At 38.2% G+C, this 28,000-nt stretch overlaps 2 protein-coding genes across 7 annotated transcripts in view; both read left to right on the top strand.

The window, feature by feature from the left end:
* gas2l1 (growth arrest-specific 2 like 1) overlaps positions 1–18,533 on the top strand; it is a 28,480-nt gene extending 9,947 nt beyond the window's left edge. The window contains exons 2-5 of one of the 2 annotated variants that reach the window (XM_032578223.1): positions 1,663–1,770; positions 8,098–8,194; positions 10,842–11,163; positions 13,390–18,533. In XM_032578223.1, the coding sequence (XP_032434114.1) occupies positions 1,663–1,770; positions 8,098–8,194; positions 10,842–11,163; positions 13,390–15,388 (2,526 nt within the window). In that variant the 3' untranslated portion in view covers positions 15,389–18,533. The remainder of the gene's footprint in view (positions 1–1,662; positions 1,771–8,097; positions 8,195–10,841; positions 11,164–13,389) is intronic. The other variant, XM_032578224.1, reaches the window with a different exon arrangement.
* Positions 18,534–19,650: 1,117 nt separating this feature from the next.
* Positions 19,651–28,000, top strand: part of ap1b1 (adaptor related protein complex 1 subunit beta 1) — a 30,927-nt gene continuing 22,577 nt past the window's right edge. For 2 of the 5 annotated variants that reach the window (XM_032579256.1, XM_032579255.1), the window contains exons 1-10: positions 20,021–20,043; positions 21,292–21,352; positions 24,272–24,377; positions 24,457–24,592; positions 25,170–25,415; positions 25,498–25,688; positions 25,814–26,035; positions 26,137–26,257; positions 27,117–27,212; positions 27,582–27,697. In XM_032579256.1, the coding sequence (XP_032435147.1) occupies positions 21,316–21,352; positions 24,272–24,377; positions 24,457–24,592; positions 25,170–25,415; positions 25,498–25,688; positions 25,814–26,035; positions 26,137–26,257; positions 27,117–27,212; positions 27,582–27,697 (1,271 nt within the window). In that variant the 5' untranslated portion in view covers positions 20,021–20,043; positions 21,292–21,315. Of the gene's footprint in view, positions 19,834–20,019; positions 20,044–21,291; positions 21,353–24,271; positions 24,378–24,456; positions 24,593–25,169; positions 25,416–25,497; positions 25,689–25,813; positions 26,036–26,136; positions 26,258–27,116; positions 27,213–27,581; positions 27,698–28,000 lie in introns of those variants that run through there. The other 3 variants (XM_032579257.1, XM_032579258.1, XM_032579259.1) reach the window with 3 other exon arrangements.

Genomic DNA, 28,000 nt, shown 5'->3' with positions numbered 1-28,000 from the left:
CCAAAACATCTTTCTAAAGGTATTGTCTGTTTCACCACTCTGTTGATCTGTCTGCAGTTAGTTTTTCACACATTTTATTTACATTAAAAAGACGCTTCCAGATGTATAGTGAGGATTTTTTCAGGGATGTCCAGCTAAATAATGTGTAAATGCTCCATAAGTGCCTCGACTAACATCAGTAAATATTTTAATCATTTTTTAGATGTAGTATTTACTAAATATGTAAACACAGAGCAAAACCGTTTTTTAAGGCTTTTAGGAGACATTTGTCATCCTGACTTGTTTACCTTTATGGAGCTCGACCATGTTTTTTTGTTTCAGAAAATTACCTTTAAAAATATTAACATGCTTTGGAAAGCAAAGGAAAAGCTGATTTTGATCAATTTGTGCTTCATACTTTCAATACTTTAATTTTTTTTCTGACGCTAAAACATGATGCATGAACTTTATCCTCATATTAACCCAATCAACCAGCAAAGGGACTTAAAATGTGCAGAGTGGATGAAAGAGTGAAACAGTAAGCTGAGGCTTTAGTGCAGCAGGTGAAACGGAGAACGTAGCTGCAGGTGAGATGCAGAGTCTTAGTGCTTGGAGTCGCCCCTCTTTAATTAGCATTGATAAAAGAAGGATGCCATTTAAAGAAAATAACAAGGTGCTACTTGCCAGAAGCAAAGTATATCCCTAAAGCCTGATGTACTTCATGAAAGGTGCTGTAAACATCTAGAGTTTAAAAGCTCACAAACCCACAATCTTCTTCTAGCATGTCATTTGATTATTTCAGTGTACCTCAGCCCTGTTGTCCTTGCACACTAAGTCAAGAGGCATTTACTGATCCTGTCCTCCTGTGCTTTCCGCCCCTTTGGTGCTCCACTTTCTCTACCTCCTCGTCAACAAGTGTGCACACGCCTTTGTCTGAGAGAGAGACGCCAAGGCAAACATGCAGGCTGTCCAATCCAGACAGAACTCCGGCATGTGCAGCAGAGGGCTGATCTCACTCCGCCCTGCAGTTGTGTCTGACTCCTGGTTGCCTAATAAGCACCCCCTTCGACCACAGCAAGGGCTCTGACTCCCGATTCAGATCCCAGCTGGCAACACCGGCCTGCTTACATCATCATCATCATCTCCACCACCACCACTCAGCGTCCGGGCTTTTTTTTTTTTAACCCTTTAGGTTCATGATGCCACAAACAGAGAATATGTCATTAGCTGCTCAGAGTGTGAGAGAGAGAGAGTTCATTATTGAGCGCTGAAATGTGTTTTTGAGATGTTTTGTGTTGAGTTCAAAAACCATAATTGTGTAATAGGATCAGGTGAGAGAAGCTTTTATTATGATAAGACAGCCAGGCACAGCGTTTTATCACCGAGGAGGTACTTGGAAAGGAGATTTGGCAGGAAGATGACTGTCCAACATCCTCTAACTCTCTGGCAGCCAAGAGACTGTTCATTTCTCACACTGTGAAGGAGAGTCATTGTTATGCTGTTGCACTCTTGTCTAGCAGTGCTTTAATCCCCAGTTACACATAATTATGACTAAACTTGATCTCCTCAAAGAACAGGAAGGCATCTTCGTCAGGCTCCCCCTCATATATGTGTCACCTTTGTAAGTCGTCGTCATTGTTAAAATAATGTGTGTTTTTTTTTCCTTTTTTTTGTTCTCATCAGGTACGTGAAATCCTTGGCCAGTGTTCCTGTCCAGCTCAGTTTCCTATGATTAAAGTGTCCGAAGGGAAGTACAAAGTAGGAGACTCCAGTGCTCTGATCTTCATCAGGGTAGGTCTAATCTATTGGAGTTGTTGCTTATCAAACTGTTTTATGTTTTAATTTTGCACTTGAATATGCAGTATATATGTAACTTTGAATACATATTTTATTAGCTTGAGTTTCACAAGCTTTGCTAAATAGTTACTGGATGAGTTCTATTTGATATGACCCAACAATTAAATGTTTACTTCAAAACTTGATTGAATTTCTATGATTGCACTAAGACAAATGAGCAAACTAAAACAATAAAGTGTATTCCTGCCTTTTGATGACAGCTGGGTTAAAATGATAAATAGCATCCAGCTCTCCTGTCTTTAATGAAACAGTGAAATATAAATTTTTTGCTGATTTTTCCTGATTACGTTCTTATGAACAAGACTTTTCGAATTTAATACCAAACTCACACATGTTGTAGAAATAGACAAATACTGTTCAGATTTCAAAAGAACTTCCTTATATGAACTACAAACAAGAGGGATTCGTCAAGCTGAAGATTGGGGTTCAATTTGTCCTTTATTGTTCCTTTGTACTGCGACAGACTGGCGACCTGTCCAGGGTGAACCCCGCCTCTCGCCCGGAACATTAGCTGGAGAGAGACACCAGCACCCCTCCCAACCCCACTAGGGACAGGTCCCACTAGGGAAAGAAAATGGATGGATGGATGGATGTACCTTCCTAACATCCTATTTCTATAAAAGTTACAGTAAAAAAAATAAAAAATTCAATGGAAGAAAGACGTTTGGATTTTAATTTAGATCAAAATAGACAAAGTAAAGCCTCACCATCCATGCCTAACACTTTACATACACATAAATATATAAAGTCATCAGTAAGTGGGCTGTCAGAAAGGAGCCTGATGTTTTGGTAAAATCGCAGATAAATTCAATCACTTGAACTCTGTTATTCAAAATGTATTAGTTTTTTCTATTGGTCTATAGAAAATGAGTGGAGTTTGACAGGATTTCAGTAACAGATTAATTACCTCATGGCTGCTTTCTTTGGATTCTCTTCTGGTTCATAGAAGAATTTCAACATAATGACTGTACGGAATATTGTGCAAGATAACTTTTGTGGGTGTCTTTATTGGAGCTATGTCTGTACACGCACTATAATGGTGAAATAAAAAAGTTATTTACAACCATATCTGAGCCTATCTGAGAGTTATGCTCTTCAGAGAAACCTTGGGTAACTTCAAGTGACTTTATTCAATCCCGCAGAATGGCTAGAAAGAGAATGTGTTTCTTATAAAGTTTAGAGGTACATTGAGGTATGGTGGAAGGAATAATCTTTAAAATGTCCCAATCAGGACATGGTAGTTTTTTTATTTCTTAAAGGAATTTCTGTCGCCGTGCTTAACATACTGACAGATATCAGAAGTATGTCATATGCTTTAGGGCCACTCTTCTTTTGCAAAATAACGGTGAAATCTTGAGAATAAAGTTGAAATTTGATTTCAAGAGTAAAGTTGAAATATGAGGAAAGCTTTTTGTGGTTTAAGTGACAATATTGACAATAAAGTGAAAATAAAATCTTAAAGAAATGGCAAAATCCGGAAACTGCTACGTTCTCTAAAAGCAGGTTTGATCAGCGTCGAGTCAACATCCATCCTGATTAAGAGTTTGCATCCACTATGTTTAAGAGAATACATTTTGTTAATAAATCCTGTTCTACAGTTTTAGCTCATTTACACATGCTGTGATTGTTGCAAGTCTTTGCTCCAGTGTTGTTTCAACTTTATTCTTGATATTTTTCTCTCTATAGTCATTCTGACTTTCTTCTCATCCTTTTAGCTTTGATGAAACATTTTCAGTTTTCATCTCATTGCTTTGCCTTTTTCTCGCTCTCTCTTTTGTTTTTTTACATTTCAAATTTTATCACAAAACAAATAAGCAATGAAAAATATTTCCTTCTCATTTTTTCCTCCAACTGTCTGTCCCTAATACTTTGTCATAGTGAAATTGAGTTACTGACAGAAACTAAATGAAACAGTAAAACCAAAGCACAGATCATAAATGCTGTAAGCTACAATCATTCTGCTGCTATATTTGGCACTGAAGAGGTTCAGTAATTGAGTGGAACCGTATGGTGCCGACATATGGCTTCACGTGTTGTTCCAAGGGTTATGAAGCAACAGAACTCAGCTGCTTGGCTAATTCAGACCACTTTAAAGTGCTTTCATGTAACAGCACTGTGATTTCTTTGCATTATGAGAGTTTTTACAAGCTGCATTTCTCTGGCCCACACCCAGTAAGCAACCTTTTCTATGCAGACGCAAATAGAGGTTTAGGTAATTTCCTGCGCTCTCTTTATCTTGGCTGAAGCTGTCGGATTGTTGTCATGTTTCTCCCAGTTTGGGAGTTGATACGTACCCTCACCATTCCTCTGGGCATATTACAGGAAGGCCAGTTCAGAAGAGATCGATTTGGTCTCTCCTGCCTCAGATGCACCGGAGCCAGATTAATGGACTCTTTGGATGGTTTTCTAGTTTCCATGTATTTAAATTACACCATCAGACTCTTTGGCTGCAAGTTCTAGCATTATTTATCATATCTGGTGGCACCATTTGGTCTTTGCCTTCAATATAATATCCAATGGGTTGTAATGTATTTTACTTACTATATTCTATTTTGAATTACAGTATGCAACTCTTAAAGCAAACAGCTGTATGAAAGATGTTAGTGCATAATCAGTAGATTCAGTTTTACCCTTTGAATTTATAAAGATGCAGTAATCTGTACCAATATCATTAGATCTAATTTGGACTTTCTCCTTCTGCTGGTAATATACATCAATTCTAAGATCATTTAAAATGTTAGCAAAATGAGGCAAATTTGTAGTTTTTTGTTTCAGTGTATAATTATGTCCATGTGATGAATTTGTTTTGCCTATATCAGTCCAAGATGTTTACATAAAACCTTTAAAATAAATCCTGAATCACAGAAAATACACACAGGTTTCAAAGAATATCTACAAGTGAAAGTCAATATTTACATAACTTACATAAAAAAGACAAACTTTTTTTTCCATAACTCTTTTACTACGTTTGTAGTGTGTTTCACTACACAATAGTGTGTTTTAGTATAGGCTGTTTCTATTCATTTCTTGAAATGTTGCTTGTAAAGCTTATTTCAACAGAATTAAACTGATTTAAAAATTCCCTGTCCTCTATGGTGCTCATCTCTTTCCCTTTCAAACATTTAGTCTCCTTTTAGAGAGTAGTTTACCTTAGGAGTTGTAGAGATTAAAAATGCTTGAAGAATGACTTTCATTTTGACTAAGATGCTTTTTTTAAATGTCATAGAGAGAGAATTTTCTATCCTTTTTTTTCATGCCAACATCCTCTATTGACATGTTTGAAGAAAGATCCAGAATTTGATGCAGCATAGATTAATTTTTAAGCGTTTTATTTTTTTCAAAGTAAGGCAATCATTTATGAGTATTTAAGAACAAACAACCTGAACAGTATGATTTTACTATAAGATAAGAGGAAAATTCTTATTCTTAATCCTTCCTGTATTTCCTGACATATTATCACTCTTAAGTTGGTCTGTGATCTGCTTTTTTAGTGTTTGTCTCTTTAAGAAGTCATTTCAGTTCAAGAGTCATACTTGAGATGGTATTGGGGTTTGTGATTGTTTGTCTCACAGCCTTTGACTTGTCAGACTGGCTCTCTTCATGCTGTTTCCTCCCTCTGCTGATTCATCGCTGGGGATGACAGTGAATATGCACTTGCCTAAGCAGCTCCAAGTGCACCCAACACACTTCCTTTATTCCTCTCCTGTGATTTAAAAGGCTTTAGCTGCCTACAAACTCCTATTCAGCTACTAAAGCTGTGACAAGGATCTCACACTGAAGCGGGATGAAGTCATGAAAGCAAACATCACCCTGTGAGTGGAGGGGTGGTGGGTAATGGGATGTTTTTGTCCTTAGGGTGTGGGTTACTTTTCAGTGGGAGGAGAGGCTCCAGTCATTGAGAACAACAGCTGAAATGAACCACGAGTTTAATATCAGGACAGTGGTTGAACACGCCTCAGCAAAGCTGACAAGAAGCCTCTCTGTTCGCTGTTCCCATAGAAACAGGGATTGTGTCTCTGTGGTCTTAAAAAAGCTGTGAAGCCCCCTTCAGCAGTCTGTAAAGCAGGCAGCTGAGCCGCAGTTTTGAAGTGGAACATGGTCCCCTCACAAGCAGTCAGCTGGGGGGGAAACTCCTCTGTGATGCTGATGCATCATGTATGTATAATGATCAGAGGGAGAACGTCGTTACATGAGGAGACAAGTGAAGCACAATGATGATGTATAAAGGCATTAATACAGTTTAAACTTATTCACATATTCTTATATTACAAACACAAACTCCAAAGTATCAAGTATTTTGTTTCTGTATATCTTGCGGGATCATCATCTTTGTAAAAAAAAAAAGCCCCAAATCAATCAGATTGGATGAAGAGTGTCTTAAACTTTTAAGTCTTGTCATAGATATTCTGTTGAATGGAAAAACAGTGCGTTGCTTCGTCCATGTTTTTTTTTGTTGTTATTTTTTTTAAACTCTGAACAGCTTTTCTTTTCTCTCCTGAAAGGAAAGCCGTTCCATTCTCTCCGTGTTGCTCCTGAGGTGTGACGTGTTTAGGTTGATCCTTACTATTATTTTCCCATCAGGAAAAGAGATATCACTACAGTTCTCTAGCCAAACTCTGATGCCTGACAGGATTTTTTTTCTGACTTTGTTTACTAATTAAGTGACTTATTAGAGCAATTAGTTGGTCAGAATTTTCCTTAGGGTTAAAAATAATAATAAAAGATATAATTTTCCTCCAACTTCTCAATTATGCTTCTTTAGGTTGGATTGTCACTTAAATTCCCAATAAAATACATAAAATTTTTGTTGGTGATGTAAATTCTGAAAAGGTTAAAGGTGTATAAATACTTTTACAAGGTCTGGCCTCTTTTATTTTTTTTTTTTATCATTTACTACTACTTCTGTGTTAATGATTAATTCATCCACAGTGCAATGATTTATTCTCCAGCAAAATGACAACAATGCTAAAGGTTTTTCATATTTGCTTTTCACTGAAGCCTTAGCTTGTATTTCCCAGCTGCTGGTACCATTATCACAGCCACTCACAACAAACAAGTTAGACAGACATATTTAAACATAAAACAAATATGCATGAATAAGAAAGAACACAAATCTTCTTTAGCTGATATCTTCTATGTATCGTCCGTGTCTGACGGCAGAGATGCTTAAAATATGATGGCGTGTTTTGGACCACGTGTAACTGGCTTTGCACTGCTGGCTCATGGTGGTCACACTGCATCACACAGACAGTAAACCTGTTACTGGCAGGAGGTCAAAGCAGTGGTGAGTAAGCAGTTTATAGAAACTGGTTTGATAGAGATAAGCAGATGAGCTGTTTTGATGGATTTCATGTAGAAGGGCACAGAGGCAGAGGAAACAAAGTCACAGCAGCCACAGGGATTGCAATGGAGGAGAGGTGGGGGTCAGACTGTAGGGTTCATCTGTTGTCTGCCTTCTCTTTTTGACCACAGTCATGCTGATAAGATGCAGAGCCGCATGGGTGAATGCAAATTAAATTAACTCTGTGCCAGCTCACTCAGATTTGACAGTATGGATTGCCTTGAATGCCCTCGCATTCATGGGGGAAAGCAATTTTTGAAACATGTGGCAGACAGACTGTGTTACACAACCCGAGGGAGCGGGCTGCATCCACAGAGCTGTCACATCAAGGGAAATGTGCAGCTTCAACAAAGGCGGCCTCTGCCTGGAGGGAGAGAGGCTTCTCGGCCTGATGTTGTGGGTGTGTGCTAAGAACCGCGTAAGGGAGGGGAAAGTGACATACACCCCAAACCCTCCTCTCTTAGCTTATCCCGATTCCCCTTTTTCTAATTGCTCCTGAAAAATGAAATCTCTGTTAGGGAGACAAGTGGACAGCAGAAGAAACTTAATACAGTGCAAAATCATCCTGTAGAAATCCCAAATGGAGAATATGCCATGTTTTTTTTATTATGCTGCTTTACTTTGTTTAATCATAAGCAGCCCTTTAAATGGCAGCAGTGGGGGGTGTGTGTGTGGGGGGGGGGGGGGGGGGGGGGGGGGATGTGAGGAAGAAGGAGTGGAGGGGAAGTGAGAGGAAGGGGGAAATCCAGACTTTATGTAACAGGAGATTCCGCCTGCCTGCCTTCAACAAGCGGCCCCGCTTGTAAAATTTCCATATCAATGCAGTTTTGTGTTCAATCAGGTCTATTTGTGTTTGAATGTGCATGTCTGTTCCATTCCCTTCATCTATTGAAGCCTTGTTTTCTCTTCCCGTCCCTCAGGTCCTCCGGACTCATGTGATGGTGCGTGTCGGAGGGGGCTGGGACACGTTGGAGCACTATTTGGACAAGCATGATCCATGTCGCTGTGCTGCATTCGGTGAGGTCACTTCCTGCTCTCCTTTTGTCCCTTACAAAACAGTTTTATTGTTTATGTGTTGCATAATTAATAAAACTCGTGAGGTTTTATGCCTAACTGTAAATGTCAGAGATGTTGGATAAACGTTTTCATTGCATTAATCCCTCCGTTTCAGTTTTACTGACTCAGACACCTGAGGTCGTTTAGACAGTCTGCGTCACAGTGAACCTTATCTACAATTACATCCTGATTAAAAAACATGTAGGTTTGGGAAATGCTACAAAACTGCCATTTAAAATATGCAGTCACTCCACTGCCCACACTAACCCATAATGCACATGTGCAGCGTGAGTCATGCCAACCCTATCATTCACCAACTTTTTTGACCACAAAGCACACAAGCTTTTAAAGCAGCCTTTAGAAGTCTTAAAAGTAAAATAATAAAGTTATTTCTAGGCTTCATGAACACTATACTAGTTTACTAGTTGCAACTAGTAAACTAGTTGCACACTATACTAGTTTACTAGTTACTGACAAATGGTAAAACTCTGAAATACTTTAGATGTTCGAGAATATACAGAAAATAATCTGAATAAAATATGTTGGAAAAGCTTGTAAATAACTGAATCTTTTATTACAGAAACTGAAACTTCTGACTTTATTTTGAATACATGTATTTAGTGAGGGGGAAAAAAATCCATTATAATAAAAACTGACAAATTCATTGATGCCAAAATAGTTTTTATTTCTTACAATTCCTTTGAAATAAATGTAACTAAATCCTTTTTTACTTTGAAACTTTATATATTTTTTTAAAGTTGCTCAAGTCCCTACACATGTCTGATTTGTAATCCTTAACGTTTTGTGACCCTGGGGGATAAATATGGCCTGTTTTTCTTTGCCTCTGGTCCATTAGATTGGGCGAGGACCCATATTTATCTTACCACCACGCGAAGTAAAAACGATGGTATGAGAGATAAAAACTGTAGTTTTCAGAGAACCTCTGATAGCTGCGGCCTCCTGCGGTCACAAAGTCTCTATAGCAACCAGAAGTTTACATACACTAAATAAATAGACACATTTTGTCACGTTGCCTGAAGTTAAACTGGACCAAACATCTCTTGTTTTAGGTTAGTTATAGTTACCAAAGTTATTCCTATTAGCTAAATGATCCAGTATGACAAAGAGGTGAATGACAAGAGATAAATGCATCATTGGAGAATTTAGCAAATAGAAATAATTTTGGTAATTCTATCTGACCTAAAGCAAGACAAGTTTGGTCTGTCTTCACTTCAAACTGAGAAAAAGAAATTGTGTACTTTTATTCGATGCATGCAAAATGTATATACAGCAGAAGTTGGTTATTGTTGGTTGAAACATTTTAGTTTGTTCTGGTGTAAATTAAAGAATGATTAATATGTGGACAATCACCTCATGTCCACTGTATGGTGGAAGATCTGCAATGCGGTGGGTCTGTTTGTCATCTTTCTGTTAGACTGCAAAGGGTGATAAACTGCAAAAGTACATTATGCAAAACAAAAACTTTAAACCAAATTTGTTGGAGTCTGCAAAACTATTTCTTTTAAAATTATTATCAACAAAATCCTTTTTAGTCAATAGATGCAAACTCAATCTTTCTTCATAGCCATCTCAGTCCTCAGACATAAAATCACTAGAAAAGCTGTGGATTGAGCTGGAGAGAAGAGAGCGTAACCCAGCACTGTTGTTGATACAGCGAAACAATACCTAAAGTCACTCCTAAAAGGCCAGTTTCCTGCATCTTTTGAATGTTTCTCTAATGCATCACACCTAAATCAAATGTATGTTTATTTTTTTTTACAGCTGGCTAAAGCAGATCTTGACATCTTACAAAGAAACTAGTTCAGCTATTTGAATCAGCAAAGAATAATAATGAAAGAGCTCCAATCTTGTAAAATGTGATCAGAACTCCAAAAGCTCCAGAAAGGCTGGAAGTGTTTTATAACGCTACAGGATGCACATAATAAAACAACTCATCAACTAATTAGGACAACTGTAAACAAGTCAGAAAAGAAAAATAACAAGGATGGGTTTGCCACTCTGTGAGAATTTGCACTGGAATACAGTGAAAAATGTCACTTGCCAATGAAAAGGACCTACATTTATAAGATCCAAGTAATTTTAGAAAAATCTAGAAGTGAAACTGAGAATGCAGAAAAGGCCTAAAAAATGCAGGTTCATTTGTTTCCAACAGCTTATATACATTATTGTGTGGTTATAACATTTTAACCAGGAGTGTGATATTTTGTTCTTTTAAACTTCTTGTCATAATTATAAAATGTTACTTGAGGCAACAAGTTGCAAAGTATGTACATAACAATGCTGGGTGAGGCTTACCATCTTAAGCCAAAATGCTGCTAAAGAGTCAAAGGATCCGTATCTTTATAGCTGACACCGACTGTTATGCCTTTAACCACAAGACGCAACAGAAAGATCGCTTGTCCTGCTATCTTGTTAAACATGTCAAACTGCTTTTACTGACTAGTTTATCAGCAGCTCATCTGTGTCAAACAGCAACTTCATTTCATCAACTGTTTCTCAAGTCTCAATGTGATGTGGTATAGTTCCCGACCACAGACTTAATCATTGGTCACTGTTGGCTAAAAGTTTAATGTGTCTACCCACTCAGCTCACCGCTACCACCAGGCTAAAGCAAGTGGTCAAAGCCAGGGAGCCCAGAGCAAGTCCTCTAGTGCCCACTCCTCCCGCTCCACCAGCCCAGGTCCACACTGGAGGAATGAGGGCATTTCAACTTACAAACCCAATGACAGGCGCTCCTTGGAGCCTCTCTCTGCTCCAAGTGTATCCTCTTCCTCCTCCTCTTCCTCCACAAGACCTGGTCGATCCCAAAATTCATCTGTCCGTACGGAGGTGGATGCTGCTGGAGCTCGAACTCTGCTCCCTAAGCCGCAAAGAGATCGCTCAGAGTCGCGCCACTTTAATCCTCTCAGGTGAGTGTCTTCACCTCTGTGCAGGTGTGCAGATAAGTCCAATACAGGGTCTTACAGGTGTCCCCACTGAGCATGCTCAGCTTCTGCTGCCCAGTCTGTGGTGTACACAGATGGACACACAGAGAGTGAGACTTACACACAGTGAATAAACATGCCAGGAAACCACAGATTAGACCAGAGCAGATTTATCTAATCTCAGGTGACGTTGTGTTGATAACTCTGCCTCTGCATCACCCTGTAGCTCCCTCTTGTGGATAGAAGGTAGACAACATTTTGTAAAAGTAACTTCACTTTTTTTCTCCCCTCCATTGTCATTAATATAATTATCATAGGGACAACATGATGGGATGGTGAATTTTTCTTTTTTTCTTGGTAGACAGAAACCACATTCTCTGGTGTGCTGCACTTCCCTCTTAGCAAAATACTGATCATAAAGTTCAGATTATTATACATAGTTCAATAGGTTGTAAAGACAATAAGATAAAGAAAATTTAATTGGTCTTTCCCAGTTAACCGGAATTGAACTGTGTCATAGATTCGGATACTTTGCAGATAACCATGGCTCCAAGCCTGTGTGTGGCTCATCTGTCTTCTTTTAGATAGTTTAGGCTTCAGTCACTGCAACAAGAGATTCAATTAACTCTCCATAGATGAGGGAAATCCTCTTTTGACAATACTTGACAGACTCAGATTCAAATGCATTCAAATTTGATTTTGGTAATAAAAAAAGCAGTGAAATTGAGTTGTTAATGCAAAGTATTAAAAAGTTAAAAATAAAATCTGAGTCATTGACTTTACAGAAGTCCCAAATATGTGGGGAGAGAGAAGGACTGATTGCACTTTGTAACTTTGCTGCATTTTCAAATACTTTTGCAAACAATTGATTATGACATCTCAGTTACAGCTGTTTAAGAATTTTATTCGTCAACACAGAGTATCAGTATGGTAGTTTGATCAAATCAATGCCAGTGCTAGCACATACTTTGTTTTGATACCACTTGTTGATAAATATTCTCACATTTATTTTTCAATTATTGAATGTATAAAACTATAAGACAATACAGCCTCCTTTTCACTGGAAATGTCATCAAAAAAGGTGACAAACACTTAGATCGATAGGGAAATCTCTGTTGTTTGATCACTGCTCTCTGTTTCAAGCCCTGCACATAAAAACAGTGTCCGATTTTTATAAACTGGCTGCAAAAGTGGCTCCCTAGGTACAGTATCAGGGAGAAACTTTGAATTGAGTTTAGTCAGCATTAGATGGTACAGTGCAACTGCATAGTTGCAATTTTCAATCAAGCAAATAACACCACTTCTGTTCAAGCAGGTCTGTATGTGTCTATTTTAGTTTCTCCTCCAAAGAATGTAAATAATAAGCTGATAAACCCTACGGTCCTCTAGGTATGTGACAATGAAGTGGTTTCTGTTTGTAGAAAGGCCAGTGGTATGCGTTAGGCTCGAAAATCTGTGAGACTTCTAATCCTGTCCCCAGATGCTCTCATCTTCCTTGTAATCCCCCCTCGCTGCCGCTGCTCTCTGTTGCAAGACACACGAGTCTGGCATCAGATAAACTGAGTGCAGTGCAGCTCAACGCACGCCGTATCATAAAGTGAAGGGGAAATAAAAACATATTAGTGTTCTAAGAGCTGTGAAAGAAGTTTAATGTTTTTCCCACTTACATTGAAGTACAGTGCCTTACAAAAGTCTTCACAACCCTTGAACTTGAAAATTTGTCATGAGATAACCACAAATTTCAATGTAAGAGCTTTAGATTTTTATGACTGAACAACACAAACTTTACAATGAATTTCAAGTGGAAAGAATTTGAAACATGATTACTTTTACACATAAAAATCTCAAAAGTTTGGTTCAATCTCATTCATTCTGACCTAAATATTACACAGTGCAACCAGACAAAAGAACAGACCTTTCCGTCTAGCCTGGATTAAGCTCTGGAGATGTTTGAAGCAGGGTTAAGTAATAAACAATATCCCAAGATTTGAACATGTTTGAACAGCACTGTTTAATTATGGCACTTTACAATTTATTTTACTCTCAGTAAAATACATTGTACAATAAACCTACAAAAACGTTATTGGTTGTAGAGTATCACAATGGGAAGTTGCAAGTGAGGCACTGTAAGTAAAGCCTGAATGTTAAGATAGAAATGTAATGGACTTTAGGTGTTACTTTATTTTCAATCACTGTCTGCTTTACATGCAGGAATAAAGAAACGTTGACAAGACGTCTTTCTGGAGATAGTGACTCTTCCACAGCCTCCTCTAAAGGAGGAGGGGGAGGCGGGCGGCAGTCACTCGGTGGCCCTTCACGGCGCTCTGGTGAACAAGTGGTACTACTTGTCAACCGCAAGGAAGGAAAGCATATGATTGAGAGAGCAGGAGCAGGCAATCAAACCCCATCCACATGTTTCTCGACTCCCCGTGCACGCAGCCAGTCGCGGGAGCGTTCTTCGCTTCCGCCAACACTAAAACCCAACCCACCAACAGGATCTTCTGATGGTACACGGACGTCTCGGACAGACAGAGGGCGCTCTGTTGGAAATGACGGTCCGAGGAGGCTCCATGTTCCTCGTTCTCACAGCCAGAGTAAGTTAACAAGCAGCACTTTGTCAAGTGATGGCAGCCCTGCACACTGTTCCTCTCCTCGGGCTTCCCAGCGCCCACCTTCAGAAAGACATGCAGATCTGCCTAAACAGGTAGCCCCATCCTCTCCTAGAGGGGGTGTTGCTTTCAGTAAGAAGCAGTCATTCTCATGCAACAACTCGCCAGTTAAAGGAGTCCAAAGCAACAATAGCAGCCCTGTCAAGAAGACTGTCACTACTCCTAGACCCCAAGTTCCCCGCTCACCATCCACAGGAAAAGGCAAGCTACTACCCCCTGTCACCTCTGGAGGGCGACGTCCACCACACTCATCTCCTCGTAACTCTAACAACTGTGCTACCCGCTCCCCTCGACTCTCACAGGCTCCTCGATCAGCTGTCCGAGGCCAGCCTAAAAACATTTCTCACATGGAGAACCAGGAGGCTGGAGAGGACGGGCCTGGGTTAGGCTACCAAATGCTGCCACCATTTGACCCTCAGAAAGAACAGGACCTCTATCGCAGCTTTGAGGCTGAGTTTCTGGCCAATTCCCAGCAGGTCAAGGGGAATTTTACTGGTAAGGCTGTAGGAAGAGCAACACTACAGGTAGCACATGCACTCACTGAGTCTGCTCTGTCTGATTCTGCTTCTTCTTCCTCTAACTCCTCCACGTCTTCCCTAAATGTGGGTGCAAAGATTGGAAGTCTGCCTTACCTCAAGCAATCCAAGAGGACTAACCTCCAACACTTCCCACCAGAGGACCCTTTAAATATACTTTATGGACAAAATCTTGGAGAACTTGATGGTTTGGGTCACACAGAGCGTGAACACTGGGGGGAATGGAAAGGAGGTCTCAAGAAACTCCCCGCAATTTCTAGCTTAATAGAGAAAAGGGAAGCTCCAGCTTCTTTGCCTGGCCTTAGAGATACTAAATCCGATGAGCTAATGAATCATATTCCCTCCCAACCTGCTATAGATAGCAGGAATATGAATGGAGAACATGGGTGTTCTCCTACAGGTGGACTCTCAGGTCAAAAATGTCCACTTGACTTGAGCTCAGTGACAGAAGGAGATGTTCCCCTAGAAAATCACCTGCCTAATCTACCATATGATCTTGAAAATGGTGGCAATAGTGATAACCTCCTGCCTCCAGAGGGTCGTCTATCACCTGTACCCCTTGCACCATCTGAGGACTGCTCTTTCCAGGATTCCTCAAGTGAAAACTCCTCAATGTCCTTTAGCTTGAGTGAATCCCGCTCCGGGTCTCCTCCAACATCCTTAAAAATAACCAATGGGGAAAATGGACAAAGCAATGAAGTCTCTATCTCCGAGCATAAACCGGGGGTAAAGTTAAGGCCTTGTACTGACGATAGGCTGCAGAACACCCCCTCACGAATCCCCACTCCTGTCAGACACAAAAATGTTCACTCTAACAAAACTCTGTCCCCTTGCAATACGCCGCCACTGTCACGTAAGACCTCCCATCCTGCTTCATGCAAGAACTTGCACCAGAACTTCACAGACATTATTCTTCCTCAGTCTCACTCTCCAGCCGTAGGCAACAAAGACTGCTCCTACCCTGCACAAGGAAGCCTAGACACTGAAGCTATAGCACAAAACTGATTGCTGCAGCAGGCTCTTTGACTACTGTGTAACTGAAAAAAGACTTACGTTTGGGCTAAAAACTGTTGTCACTGCATGTTAAACAACTTTTCATTAAGATTTTTTTTAAAGATGCACCGATAAAAGAATCGTGGCTGATGTCTGATCTCTGAATTTTAGAAAGCCTTGACCTGCCAATACTAATTTTTGTTTATTATGAGAAGTTAGTATCTCAAGAACTCTAAAAATTAATGTTAAAAATGCAGCAGTTGCTGTAAAACAGGGTTTTATTAATGTAAGACACACATTTTAACACTGTCTTTAGTATCATTAGTAATATTGGTAGTGTAGACTATAAATGCTAACATTAACTTGAGTGTTTCCTAAAGGCAGGCATCAATTCTAGAACCGACATTTTCCATGGCAGACAGAGGTTAAGAACTCAAACGTGTGAAAATGAGCAGCTTTACTATTGGATGTTTAGCTTTCTTAGTACCTACTGAAGTGAGCTCTGAGTAGTTTTTTTTTTTTTGCCAATATGCCAAAAGATCCTCAAGCCAGGCATAGATTGACATCCTGATGCAGAAGATTCCCTTCTATAATTTATTCTTTTTGCACAAAATGACCCAAACTTCAAAATTTCAAAATGAACGACATGACTAGCACCTGCCAAGGTCTAGTTTTGTAAATTATGAACACATTTTAAGTTTGAGTCCTTTATTGTCAGTATCTTTAGCTCTAGTCCTATGGCTTAACTCAACTTATTTAGTGCCTACAGTTCGATAACCTTTTTGAGTTCACCTTGGCTGGTCAAGCTGTAAATCATCTGATTTCGGTCACTAACATATTTCTTGGCGTATCTCCGTTGTTTTCCTGTTAGGGTCCATTTTGCTTTTTTTGCACTCAAGCCAAATTCTTTATTACCAAAGGAATGGTCTTTATTTTTATTATGATATTGTTTGCATGGGGCTGTTTTTGCCAATAATAGTGTTTTTTTTTCTCCTAGCTGCACACATTCTCACAGTTGACATCCAGAGATAGAAGAACATATGTGCTGCCATGTGCCGCACCACAGGGCATGGTTATGTGCCATGTATTTGAAGCATCAGCTTTATAAAACTGCACTAACACTAAACCTATGGTCAAATGGACCTTTTTCTGTTGCAGTTGGTCATCATCTCTCAGTTTACTTTAGTAGTCAGAATACTGGTACTAAAACTGTAGGATTCTACACATTACTGATGTTAATAGAAGGTTTAGTATACAAATACATACATTTTAATCATTGTGTAACATGCATACTCAACAACATTAGATTCAGCTGACCTTGTGATGCATAAATTATCAACTAATTTCTGTACAGCAGTCAGTCATTATAGTCAAGGTTAATAATATTTATTTAATTCTCAATTTGTGTCTAATTTGGTTATTTTAATGCAGAATATGGTTTTAATTTATACTTTTAAATGGCCGAATTATGAAAAATATAAAGAGATTTGTGTTAATTGCGTCATTGTCACTGAAACGGAAAGTTGAGAGCTCCTTCTTTGACCAAACAGCACTCTGGTGTTCAGCGTTTAATATGTATGAGCAGCAGGAATCGCACGCTGACGAGAATGAATGTGTAAATACATGCTGGGTGGGTGTTTTTGTAAATACAAGGCATGGAATATACAGTTTTAATGTACATACTTTGCTGTAATAAGGCCCATCATGCCTTAGCTATGCAATTCATATATGGTGTTGGAAAATGCCTTGACAACTCCCTTTGCCTTAAATGTTTAGTCATGAATTTATTTTTGAATGTTTTTGTAGCTTGAATTCGGTAACACTACATTACCATAATTTACTGTTTATTGTGAAATAAATCGAAAGTATTTAATGTGAATGTTTAAAATTTTTTTGAAGAACATTGGCTACTTTAATTGTACATTAAATTTGATGTAAAGTTACACTCCTTGAGAAATCCTAATGTATTCCATCCTGACTGTGGTGGCAATTAAACAAACTGATGGTGACATCTAGTGGCTAAAAGAGATATTTGTTGTATTTTTTTTCCTGCATATGCTTATATTGTCATGATCTGATTAGAACCAGTAACAATGGAATGACCCAATGGAAACAAATGGATGAAGCAAGGCGCTAACTTGAGTGTCTGCAAAAGGCTTGAATAATTGATGTGTAACTGGATATGGAGGTTTTCTTTTGTTTTCAAGCTGCTGTTGCATCAGTAGAGGACACCAGACTCCAGAAGCAACTACAGTTTTATGTAATCAAGAGGCGCAAATTTTGTAAAATGAATTTGAAAGTATAAAAGTCTTTACTGAGACTTCAAAACGTCTTATATTGAGGGTTTTAGTGTGGATAATGTGGAATATATGCATGTTTTGCAGCACGCTGTAAGTGAATGGGCTAAAAAGAAAGTGTAGAGATTGTGTGTATGTATGTACATATGATATGGTAATATGTACAGAGTTGGAGTAAAGAAAGAAAGGATGTTGATCTAATTTATTTATTTATGGTGTCAGCTCTGACTGGGGTCAGATGACCTCTGTGTCCAGTAGACTGAAGGTGAACGGGGTTTGGAGAACCCAGCAATGTGAGGAGATCTGTTGAAATATTGCCACCTACAAAATGGAACAACCCTTTTAAAAATAAATATTTGGCTTAGTTTTTTAACTTTTAAAGATGCACATAGCCTTTAATAATTTAGTCTGCATCAGTCTCGTTGGAGCCATAGGTTTTACTTGTATAAACTTATTGATACCTATGTTTTAATTTGTTGAATTTAAAATTTGTTTTGATGCTTTTAAATATAATTTTTACTGGTAGTCTAAACCTACCAGCTACATAAGCTGTGACATCAAGAAAGCATGGAAAAATTGTTGACATTCATAAAATTTATTATAATTTTAAAAAAGCCTGCTTTTTGTGCACACCATTTTGAAATTATGAGACTCAGACTCTGACTTGTCTTTAATCTAAATCGGTGAAATCTGAATGTTTGTGATGTGATGCCATTTTACCAAAAAAAAGAAGAAAGATGTACAGATTGCTTGATCTTGTGTACTATGTAAGTACACAAAAGTGATACTGAAAAAAGTTTTTTTTCTAATTCTTAAAATGCTTTCAAGTTGTTCTTGTAATAAACACTTTTCTTCTGAGATTGTTTTGCCTGTATTGTCTCATTTTATTTAAAATAATTATACATATTTATTTAGATATTACGATCCTACGTAAACTCCACAAGTGTTCATTATATATTTTTTGACATTTATATTTTATATAGTTAGCTATATTCCATTTTTTATTATTTATTTTAGTGTCTTAGTGTCAATGGGACTATGACAAGCCAGTGACTAACATTTATCAAAGATTGATTGCTAAACATGTCAATATCTATCTTATTTTTTTGTTTTTAATTCAGTTTTTTGTCATTTTGTGTCACACCTCTTCCTTGGCTTACATGAAAACTTAGAGACATTAGGTTCTCAATGAATTTCAGCTTTTTATATGACTGTAACTACTTTTACAGTATAATTTGAAACAAATTGAACAGTTCGCTTTGACAAACAACTCTGTGAAAGATTAATCTAGCAGCTTCCATTTAGTTCATTATCAATATTAATACGGCTTATAAATAAATTAAACGATTATTTGTGCAACATATGAAAAAGTTCGTTCTGGCTTTTTCTGGAACAAATCTACCACTGACACTGTAAGAGAACCAGACCCGCCAGGTCACAGGACGCAAATGAAGAAAAACAATAGCGTTAAAGGCATCTGCAAAATGCCTTTAACGCTCAGAGTATACAATGCATAAGCTACCCAAGACACCAAAAATGTATATATTTTGGATATATTTGTACAAATTAAGTAATTTATGTCTTAGATTTTTGTTTCAAATTGTGCGTGTATTTTCTTTTAACGTTATAACCATTACTAATCCTAAGAAACGTAAATGACCGTGTATGCTTGCAGTTTTTTCTCTTCTCACTCTGCACATTTTTATCTTTTAATCTGAGTAGTAAATTTTTCTAATTTACTATACACTATTGTTTTTCTTATGTTGTAACTTGCCCTTTCTGCATTACCGCTTATTGTTACATTTTTTCAACCTGAATATCCATGTAATTTACCTTTGACATGCTGCTGGTACAACTTAATAGCCCCCATTTTGAGACGGTAAAGGGCTATTCTATTCTATTCTATTCTATTCTATTCTATTCTATTCTATTCTATTCTCTCAACTGTTCCGCTTCCCAGCACTGTAAACGACAGAGTAATCCCAAATGAATAAAGGCTGACGTTGTTTGACAGTTGGTATTTTGTGTAAAGACGGAAGTAAAACAAGTGGGAGGAGACGAAGGCCATCACAGCTCCTACTACGCCTGAAACGGTAAGGTGTTTGTGGAGATTTTCTCTCTTAAACGGTTGTGTGGGGAGCTTCATTATAACTCCAGAAGGTACGGTAATTCGTGGGGTGAGGTTTGTATTAGGCTGACAGATTAAGAGCTTAACTTTCCCGGGGAAGGCTTCCTTAAGCTGGGACTTAGAAGGTCATGTCTGAGCTGCTAGCCGACACTGACAGCAGGCGCTCCGCTAGCCGTTAGCATCAGTTTCATTCATCTACCCGAACTACCGCAAACATGCAGGAATGGGCCAGTCAGTTATGCGTGAGTAACTGGGAGAAGAGAATCATTGATTTCTTACTCGTATAGCTGTATTTAGTTAACTTTATGTTGACATAAACTAAATACTTGGTGTTTGTTTCTGTATGCACTCGGGCTCACTGTGCTAACGTCACCTTAGCTTAATGCTAGTAAGTTAGCGAACATCTTTACGTCTATGTGGCTAAGTTACATTTGTTAAAGTTAGCCTGCATTGTACATTATCGTTACTAATTTATGATTCAGCAAAAGCTTAAGGCGTCAATTTGGAACAGTATATATAGTAATCATCTTTTAAACAGCAGTGTAAACAGCTAGCTACTAAGTCAGTTTAGTTAACGAGCGGTGCAATAAGAAGCTAGCAACCTGTCGGATGTTGACAGCTACCTGCGAGACAAAACTAAGGGTTTTACCTTGTTTCTGCCGTGAGTTGACGATAGTAAAGTTTATAGACACAAAACCGATTCTTTTAATGTTGTGTTAAAACGTGTCTGTACTCAATTTTAGGGACATGCAGTTGTATTTGTCAAAAAAACTAGTATCATAGTTTCAAGTATGTACAAATAAGACTTTAATAAATATATTGGACGCTGCTTGAGTTTTCATGATTTTGTGCTGCCATGACGACATAAATGAAAGCGATCAGTGAGGAAAATGTTGGTTAATCATAATCGGTATTGTCATTGTATTAGTCAGCAGTCCGTCTACTTTATTCCTTCTGTATTTCATTTGATCTAAATTCTTGTGTTTTGTCTGTTGTGGTTTTTATTTGAGTTTAATCATTTGCTTTGCTTAAGTGAATATCCATGACAAAAAAAAAGAAATTTGTGTAACTTTGTCCTAATAGTTTTGGATGCTTGGACACTTTACTTACAAAGAAAATAAATAAAAAATTTGATTGAATTCTTTATTGTAATATGAAGCGTTTTCCAGTATTTTTTGTGGATGGCAGCTTGATGAAGTGGAAATGCTCATTCTCCATCCTGAACTCACTCAGTGTTGGCTGAAGAAACTACTGATGACTCTGTTTGTGCTGATTTCGACATTTTCTCTCTAAAGAAGATAATCAGAATCTGGTTTCTCAGCAATTTTTTTTGTTTTCTTTCCCAATCTGCCACTATCTATTCAGGAAAAGAGAGGAAATCCTTTTATTTTCCTTTGCTTGCACTTCTAGTATTTCCTGCTGCTCTGCTAAAGGATTTCGTTGGGTGAAAACCCTGCAGTTATTCTGTTTCATCCTCTTTCTTTTTGCAGGAGAACAGACAGTTTGGATCCAAGATGACAGACTCCAAGTACTTCACTACTACCAAGAAAGGTCTGATAACTTACTTTATGTTAATAAATAGCTTCCTATACTTAATTGCTATATGTATTTATATTGAGAAATGGCTCCTGGACCGGCTCCTTTAGACAAATTATTATAGTCAAAAGACGTTAACTTTGCTGCTTTCGGAAAGAAAGAATGTATATATTTTTATCAGCATGCAAATATATCATGATATATTGTGTTCTGCCTCTACATAAGTAAAGAAAATAAAATGATTTATGTGTTGGGTTTAATAAAATATCCTGGTAAAGTTGCAGATTGCAAACAAAGTCACACCCCTCACCTCATCTTCTCAACCTAATGTCTGAATCTTTAGAGTTACTAGAAATGTAACGGCGTGGATCTTTTTTCTAGAAGGGGTTTACATTAACCAGGAAACTCTAATTACCTAGGATTAAATTTAAGGCCATAATTGCCTTTTATTGACATGTTTATAGATTAACTTGCTGTGTGTAAAGAAACACATGATTGTAAACAGACTTTATCCTAACAAAATATTCCCAGGATGACTTCAAACCTCTTGCAGATTTAGTTTCTACTGACAAAATGCAAAGTATAATGAGTGTAAAAGATGACATGCACATTCTCACAGTAAATGACTTTCCACTCTTATTGTTGTGTGTGTGTGTGTGGTGCAAATAATATATGTCTACCTGTCCTGCTGTGTAAAAGTCAGGAATTATGAAGCTCTTAAATTTCCTATGTTATGAAAGATTGTTGCTCAGGCGCCAGTGGCTCAGGAGTTTGTCCCAGCGCTCCATCTGTCTCAGTCTTTCTGTGGGCAAAACTCTTCACCCGCCTTACCTGCTGGTGGTGGTCAGAGGGCCTGGTGGCGCCGATTGAATGGCAGCCATGTAAAACCAGTAACACATCACTTAGTTACAGATAACAAGAATAAAAGGTAGTGTTCAACTATTGGAAATATTACATTTGAGTTAGGCCAGTTGAGAAGAGCCTAGGAACCTCTGAGGGATAAGTAACCGGAAAAAAACAAACTCAGAATAGTATTTTAAATATGTTGAATTAATTTGAACAGTTATATTCAAGAGATACAGAAAATAGCATGTGCAAACTTTGTTTACCAAAGTAAAATAAAAGTGGTTAATAAAAGCTTTAATAGTCTGTTTTTTCGAGTTGTATGTAAAAACCCTTTCAACAATCTGTGAATGAGTGCAGCTTGTCCTACCACACTGTGGCCATCAGAATAGACTCAGTTCAACTCGCCTTCCATTAATGGACCAGTTTCACATCTTGGTCCAGATGTGAAACTGGACCAAGCCTTTGGATCCAGATTCACATCTCAGCTCTCTGGTTCTCCAGATCTTGGCCATACGAAAAAACCGTGACCTGACCAGTTCAGCACACTCAGGATAGACAGGAAAACTATCGCTCAGCTGTTACACCCACCCACACTCAACACTTTTATACTGTTTTAATCCATTGATTTCAGGTTTTAACTTTTAGATTTTAAATACGCATTTTAATCATACACTAAAAGGGAATGTATTTATTATTTTCACACTTCCATCAGTTTTTATGACAGATTTTCTAATGTTTTATCGGGCTGCTCCCATGGTAGCTGTGGTTAAAATGTAGCTTATCACCATCAGCATGTGAATGACTGATTGTAACGTAAAGCACATCAGAGTCCTCAGACTTGATAACGTTCTATACGAGTACAGGAGACTTACAGTTTTCATATTTTTCAACACTCTGCAAGCACTTTGAGCATGTTGTTCATCAGCACAGCACTTCTTTGTATATTTCTAAGATTTTTCGATGACAAATAAACCACATCAAACACAGAGACTCACAATAAATCCTACTTTCAGAATTGTTTTGTGTTGATTCAAATTTATGATAAACTAATAAGGATGTCAGTAAAAAAGGAACATCACTGCTTAGAATTTCCCCTTTTAGATCCTTTAAAAGAACCATCATAGCATTAACAGAAAATATTTAAAATAAAAACACATGATCCTCTTGGTTTTATTTAAAACAATAATAGACCTAATTGTCATGCTGCTCTGCAAAGAACTGATATTAGCTGGTTAATTAAACTACAGCAGGTTGTGAAAATCCAGTGGAAGTCTGTTTCTGTGTACACTTTACACACACCCACGCAAAGGCTTCTGTGTATGCTCAGTACGGTACACCTGTGGACGCTCTCATCTGTCGATAAAACCGTAATCACACGTTGCTGTAATTTAACTGAAATTTAAGGCATTTTATTTGCATAAAATAAAATGTCTGACTGCATGCTGGCTACCAGCATGCAGTTTTTTAGTAGTTAATTACATGACTACAGATAATTAGTAGTCATTGCACTCATAGCTTCTTCCCTGCTGTAGTTTTAAAACAGCGTTGATGGGTAAAGTGTTCTTTCGATTTCCATATTGTGAGTATGTGCCTTTCACAATTAAAAATATTTCTCCCACCAAAAAAATAACAAGTTTTTTTTGTAAGCAACAGTAAAGTAGTCTTTTTTTCAGCCAGTCGACATACAGTAAGTGGCACCAGATCTGCTAATGATGGATATAGACAAGTCCATCTACTCCTGACACTTTTTGCAGCATCTCATTTAAAATGTGGCTTTCAAACATCACCACTTCAATAAGAGTGATTAGTAGCTCTCCTTCAGTTTCCACTCCATGACTGTCGGTGCTTTATATGATCAAAAATATTTCAAAACAGCTGACTTTGTCCATCCTGTGAATGAGGGAAATGTGTAGAAGCATACTTTCAGCCAACTGACTGCAGCAAGCAGCTGTGATAGACAGTCTTTTGACAACTGTTTCAAACATTTTCCACAACATGATACCGCTGACTGGCTGGTTCTGCTCACTTTTAATTTATCATAGCATGCTAAAATGGAAACATGGTGGCCTTTGTCTTTTGTTTGTTTAGGGGAGATTTTTGAACTCAAGGCGGAGCTGAACAGTGACAAAAAAGAGAAGAAGAAGGAGGCTGTCAAAAAGGTCATTGCATCAATGACAGTGGGGAAGGATGTCAGGTGAGCAGCTAGCAATAACGTCGGAAATGAACAAAGTGCATGATGGTATTGGTCTTCTAACAGATGATTTCTCCTGCAGTGCTCTGTTTCCAGATGTGGTGAACTGCATGCAGACCGACAACCTGGAGCTGAAAAAGCTGGTCTACCTCTATCTTATGAACTATGCCAAAAGTCAACCAGACATGGCTATCATGGCTGTTAACACCTTTGTGAAGGTGAGGCTCAGCCTGTCATTACTGTTTGTGATGATGTTTGTACGCGATCAGTCCAAGCTAAATAATTCCAACTTGCAGTTTGAGTGTGTGAGTGTGTGTGTGTTTTTTTAAGTACTATTTGCACGGAATCAGGAAATCAAAAGGGAGAGGTATAATTTTACAAGTTTTCTCTTAGTAACAGGATTGTACTGGTTTTTACAGTAGCAAATTGCTTTAGTGCAGCACATAATTACTGTGTGGGTAGTATCGTCTGTAATTTAAACCTGTTTATACACATTTTATGGGAAAAACTCATCACTGTTTCTTGAAGTTCTTTGTCCCCTTGGGTATTTTTTTCACCCATCTGATGGCAGCTTAAGCTCCAAAGATCAGTTTCTGTGTTGTCATCCACAGCTTTTCATTAAGCATTTTACTTTTTCATCCTGTTTTCTAATTTAAGAAGACTGCACCCCTTAGTTTGTTTGACTATTCTCATTTAAACACAAATTAAAAAGGAATTTGATTTTATGTCTGATAAAAAGGCTAAAGGAATGCATATTTTCTGGAAACTTCTCACATTTGTCAATCACCCACCCAGGACTGTGAAGACCCCAACCCTCTCATCCGAGCCCTCGCCGTTCGCACCATGGGCTGTATTCGTGTGGACAAGATCACCGAGTACCTCTGTGAGCCTCTGAGAAAATGTCTGAAGGACGAAGACCCCTACGTGAGGAAGACGGCTGCAGTGTGTGTTGCAAAGCTGCACGATATCAACGCCCAGTTAGTGGAGGACCAAGGCTTCTTGGACACTCTCAAGGATCTAATTTCAGACTCCAATCCCATGGTGCGGCTCTTTCTGATGGCATGACTGAATTCGTGCAAGTCTTGCAGATGATGCAGCCCTTGACCTTTGTCTTTCTCTTTAGGTCGTCGCAAATGCCGTGGCAGCGCTGTCTGAAATTGCAGAATCACATCCCAACAGCAATCTCCTGGACCTGAACCCTCAGACCATAAACAAGTTGCTGACAGCTCTTAATGAATGCACAGAGTGGGGGCAGATATTTATTCTTGACTGTCTAGCTAATTACACACCTCGGGATGATCGAGAGTCCCAAAGGTAAGATTATTATTTTTGTAGCGACTCGCACTTACGTATTTCCTCTTCCTGCACGTCTCTAAATGACTCTGAGCAGCTCTATATAATTTCTTTGTTTCTCTCCTATTATCGTTATCATCTGCTAGCATCTGTGAGCGCGTCACCCCGAGGCTCTCTCATGCCAACTCGGCGGTGGTGTTGTCAGCAGTTAAAGTTTTAATGAAGTTCATGGAAATGCTCCCTAAAGACCTGGACTATTATGGCACTCTGCTGAAGAAGCTTGCCCCTCCTCTGGTAACGCTGCTCTCTGCTGAGCCTGAGCTGCAGTATGTTGCACTCAGAAACATCAACCTCATTGTGCAGAGAAGGTATGTCAACAGAAAAGCTATTTTATGCTCTCAATTTTGAATAAAGCTTAATAATGGTGCTTTTTTTTGGTGGTAAAATTTTGTTCAATGTGTACTTTTAGACCGGAAATTCTGAAACATGAAATGAAGGTTTTCTTTGTCAAGTACAACGACCCAATCTATGTCAAACTGGAAAAACTGGACATAATGATTCGTCTTGCATCTCAGGCCAACATTGCCCAGGTAACCGTCAACCTATCCAAGATATATATATTCACCTTGATGAATGAAAATATCAACAAAAGTTGATTTTTGTCAGTAATTCAGTTTGAAAAGTGAAACTTGTACATATGAAGAATGGCTACACACTTTGATTTATTTCAAACAGTTTATTTTAAATAAATTTTCACTTCATCTTGTGAAAATCCAAAATAGAAAAAAAAAACAACTAAAAAGGAAGATTTTATACAGAAATCGTGTTATGTCCTGTGAAGGCAAGGAGGAGATTTGAAAGTCATTCAGCAGACAATCACTGACACTCTTCCCCAAGTAGGGTTAACTACAATAGATCATTACTAAGAAGCTGGCTGTTCTTTGAGTGCTGTGTCCGATGTGAAAACTGGGGATGTAGGAAAAATGCTCAAGCAACAGAAATACCTTCAGCCTCGAGAAGCTTGTGAGGCAAAGCTGATTCAAGAGTTTGGTGGAGATTCACAAGGTTTTGACTGCAGCCGGACTCAAAACCTGGTGCTCTTACACTTCTGAACAAGAGGCAATGTCAGATGTCAAAGTCATTTTACCTCGGTTAAGGAGAAAAAGATTTATCAGCACAGTGAAAAATTACTTAAAATATATTTGCTTTTCAGTAGGCTAACAGTTTTGAATAAAAATCATTTTCATTGGTCTTCTGTAATCAAATTTTCTGAGAAAATGAATTTTTCAAAATCATAGAATGAACAGAAATAATCTGAGTTGTAGCTTTTCAACTGGATTGCTGAAATAAATTAGCTTTATAATAATACTTAGGTTCTCTGAGGTCTTAATCTAACGATGCAAATGAAAAGTAAAGATCCAGTTTGTGTGGTCCTGTTTTTTACTTTAGGTGCTGGCTGAGCTAAAGGAATATGCGACTGAGGTGGATGTGGACTTTGTGCGTAAAGCAGTCAGGGCCATTGGCCGCTGTGCCATCAAAGTGGAGGTTAGTGGACATCACAGAGGACTGTCGCCAGGTTTTGTTTGTCAAATACTCTTCAGCAATCTTTCATATTGTTGCACTTAAAGCAAAATTCACATTCAAATGAATGCAAATGATAACTGAACACTTGTAAGGCACAGCTTTATACACAAGCTGGCCCTATTACTGAAAACACTATGATTTTAGTTCATTGTGCTTTTTATTTCAGACATGTAAAAATATTCTCATCTGCATAATGTTTTCCTCATTCCAGGAAAACACAAATACTCAAATCATTGTTTTATAAATGAGCTCTGTTTATATTGTCTAAATATTTGAAAACTGTTATTTTTAACTTCTCTTGGGCTTTTTTTTTCATTTTCTCACTATTAGCAATCAGCAGAGCGCTGCGTCAGCACACTGCTGGATCTCATACAGACCAAGGTCAATTATGTGGTGCAGGAGGCCATAGTTGTCATCAAGGACATCTTCCGCAAATACCCCAACAAGTACGTTTTGTCCAACACACCAGTGTTAACATTTACCTTTTCTCCAGAAATTTCTAGAAAACATGTAATTTCACCATTTTATGTAGTTTTTAGTAAATGATTCCCACAAAGCTGCTGATTTGTGTAAAAATGTGGAGGATATTTACTGGTAAACATGACAACAGTGCTTGTAGTTATTTCAATAAAGTACTCTTTATAGCACAGGTGTCAAAGTCCAAAGATGTGCCTCTGTTGCACCACACCTGAATAGAATAATTAGGTCATTAGCAAGGCTCTGGAGAACTGATCTACACAAGGAGGAGG

Source organism: Xiphophorus hellerii, chromosome 12, assembly GCF_003331165.1.
Source record: "Xiphophorus hellerii strain 12219 chromosome 12, Xiphophorus_hellerii-4.1, whole genome shotgun sequence".
Classification (NCBI taxonomy): Eukaryota; Metazoa; Chordata; class Actinopteri; order Cyprinodontiformes; family Poeciliidae; genus Xiphophorus; species Xiphophorus hellerii.
Note: the sequence above shows the minus strand (reverse complement) of the source record. Positions and strands in the feature narration are given on the sequence as shown.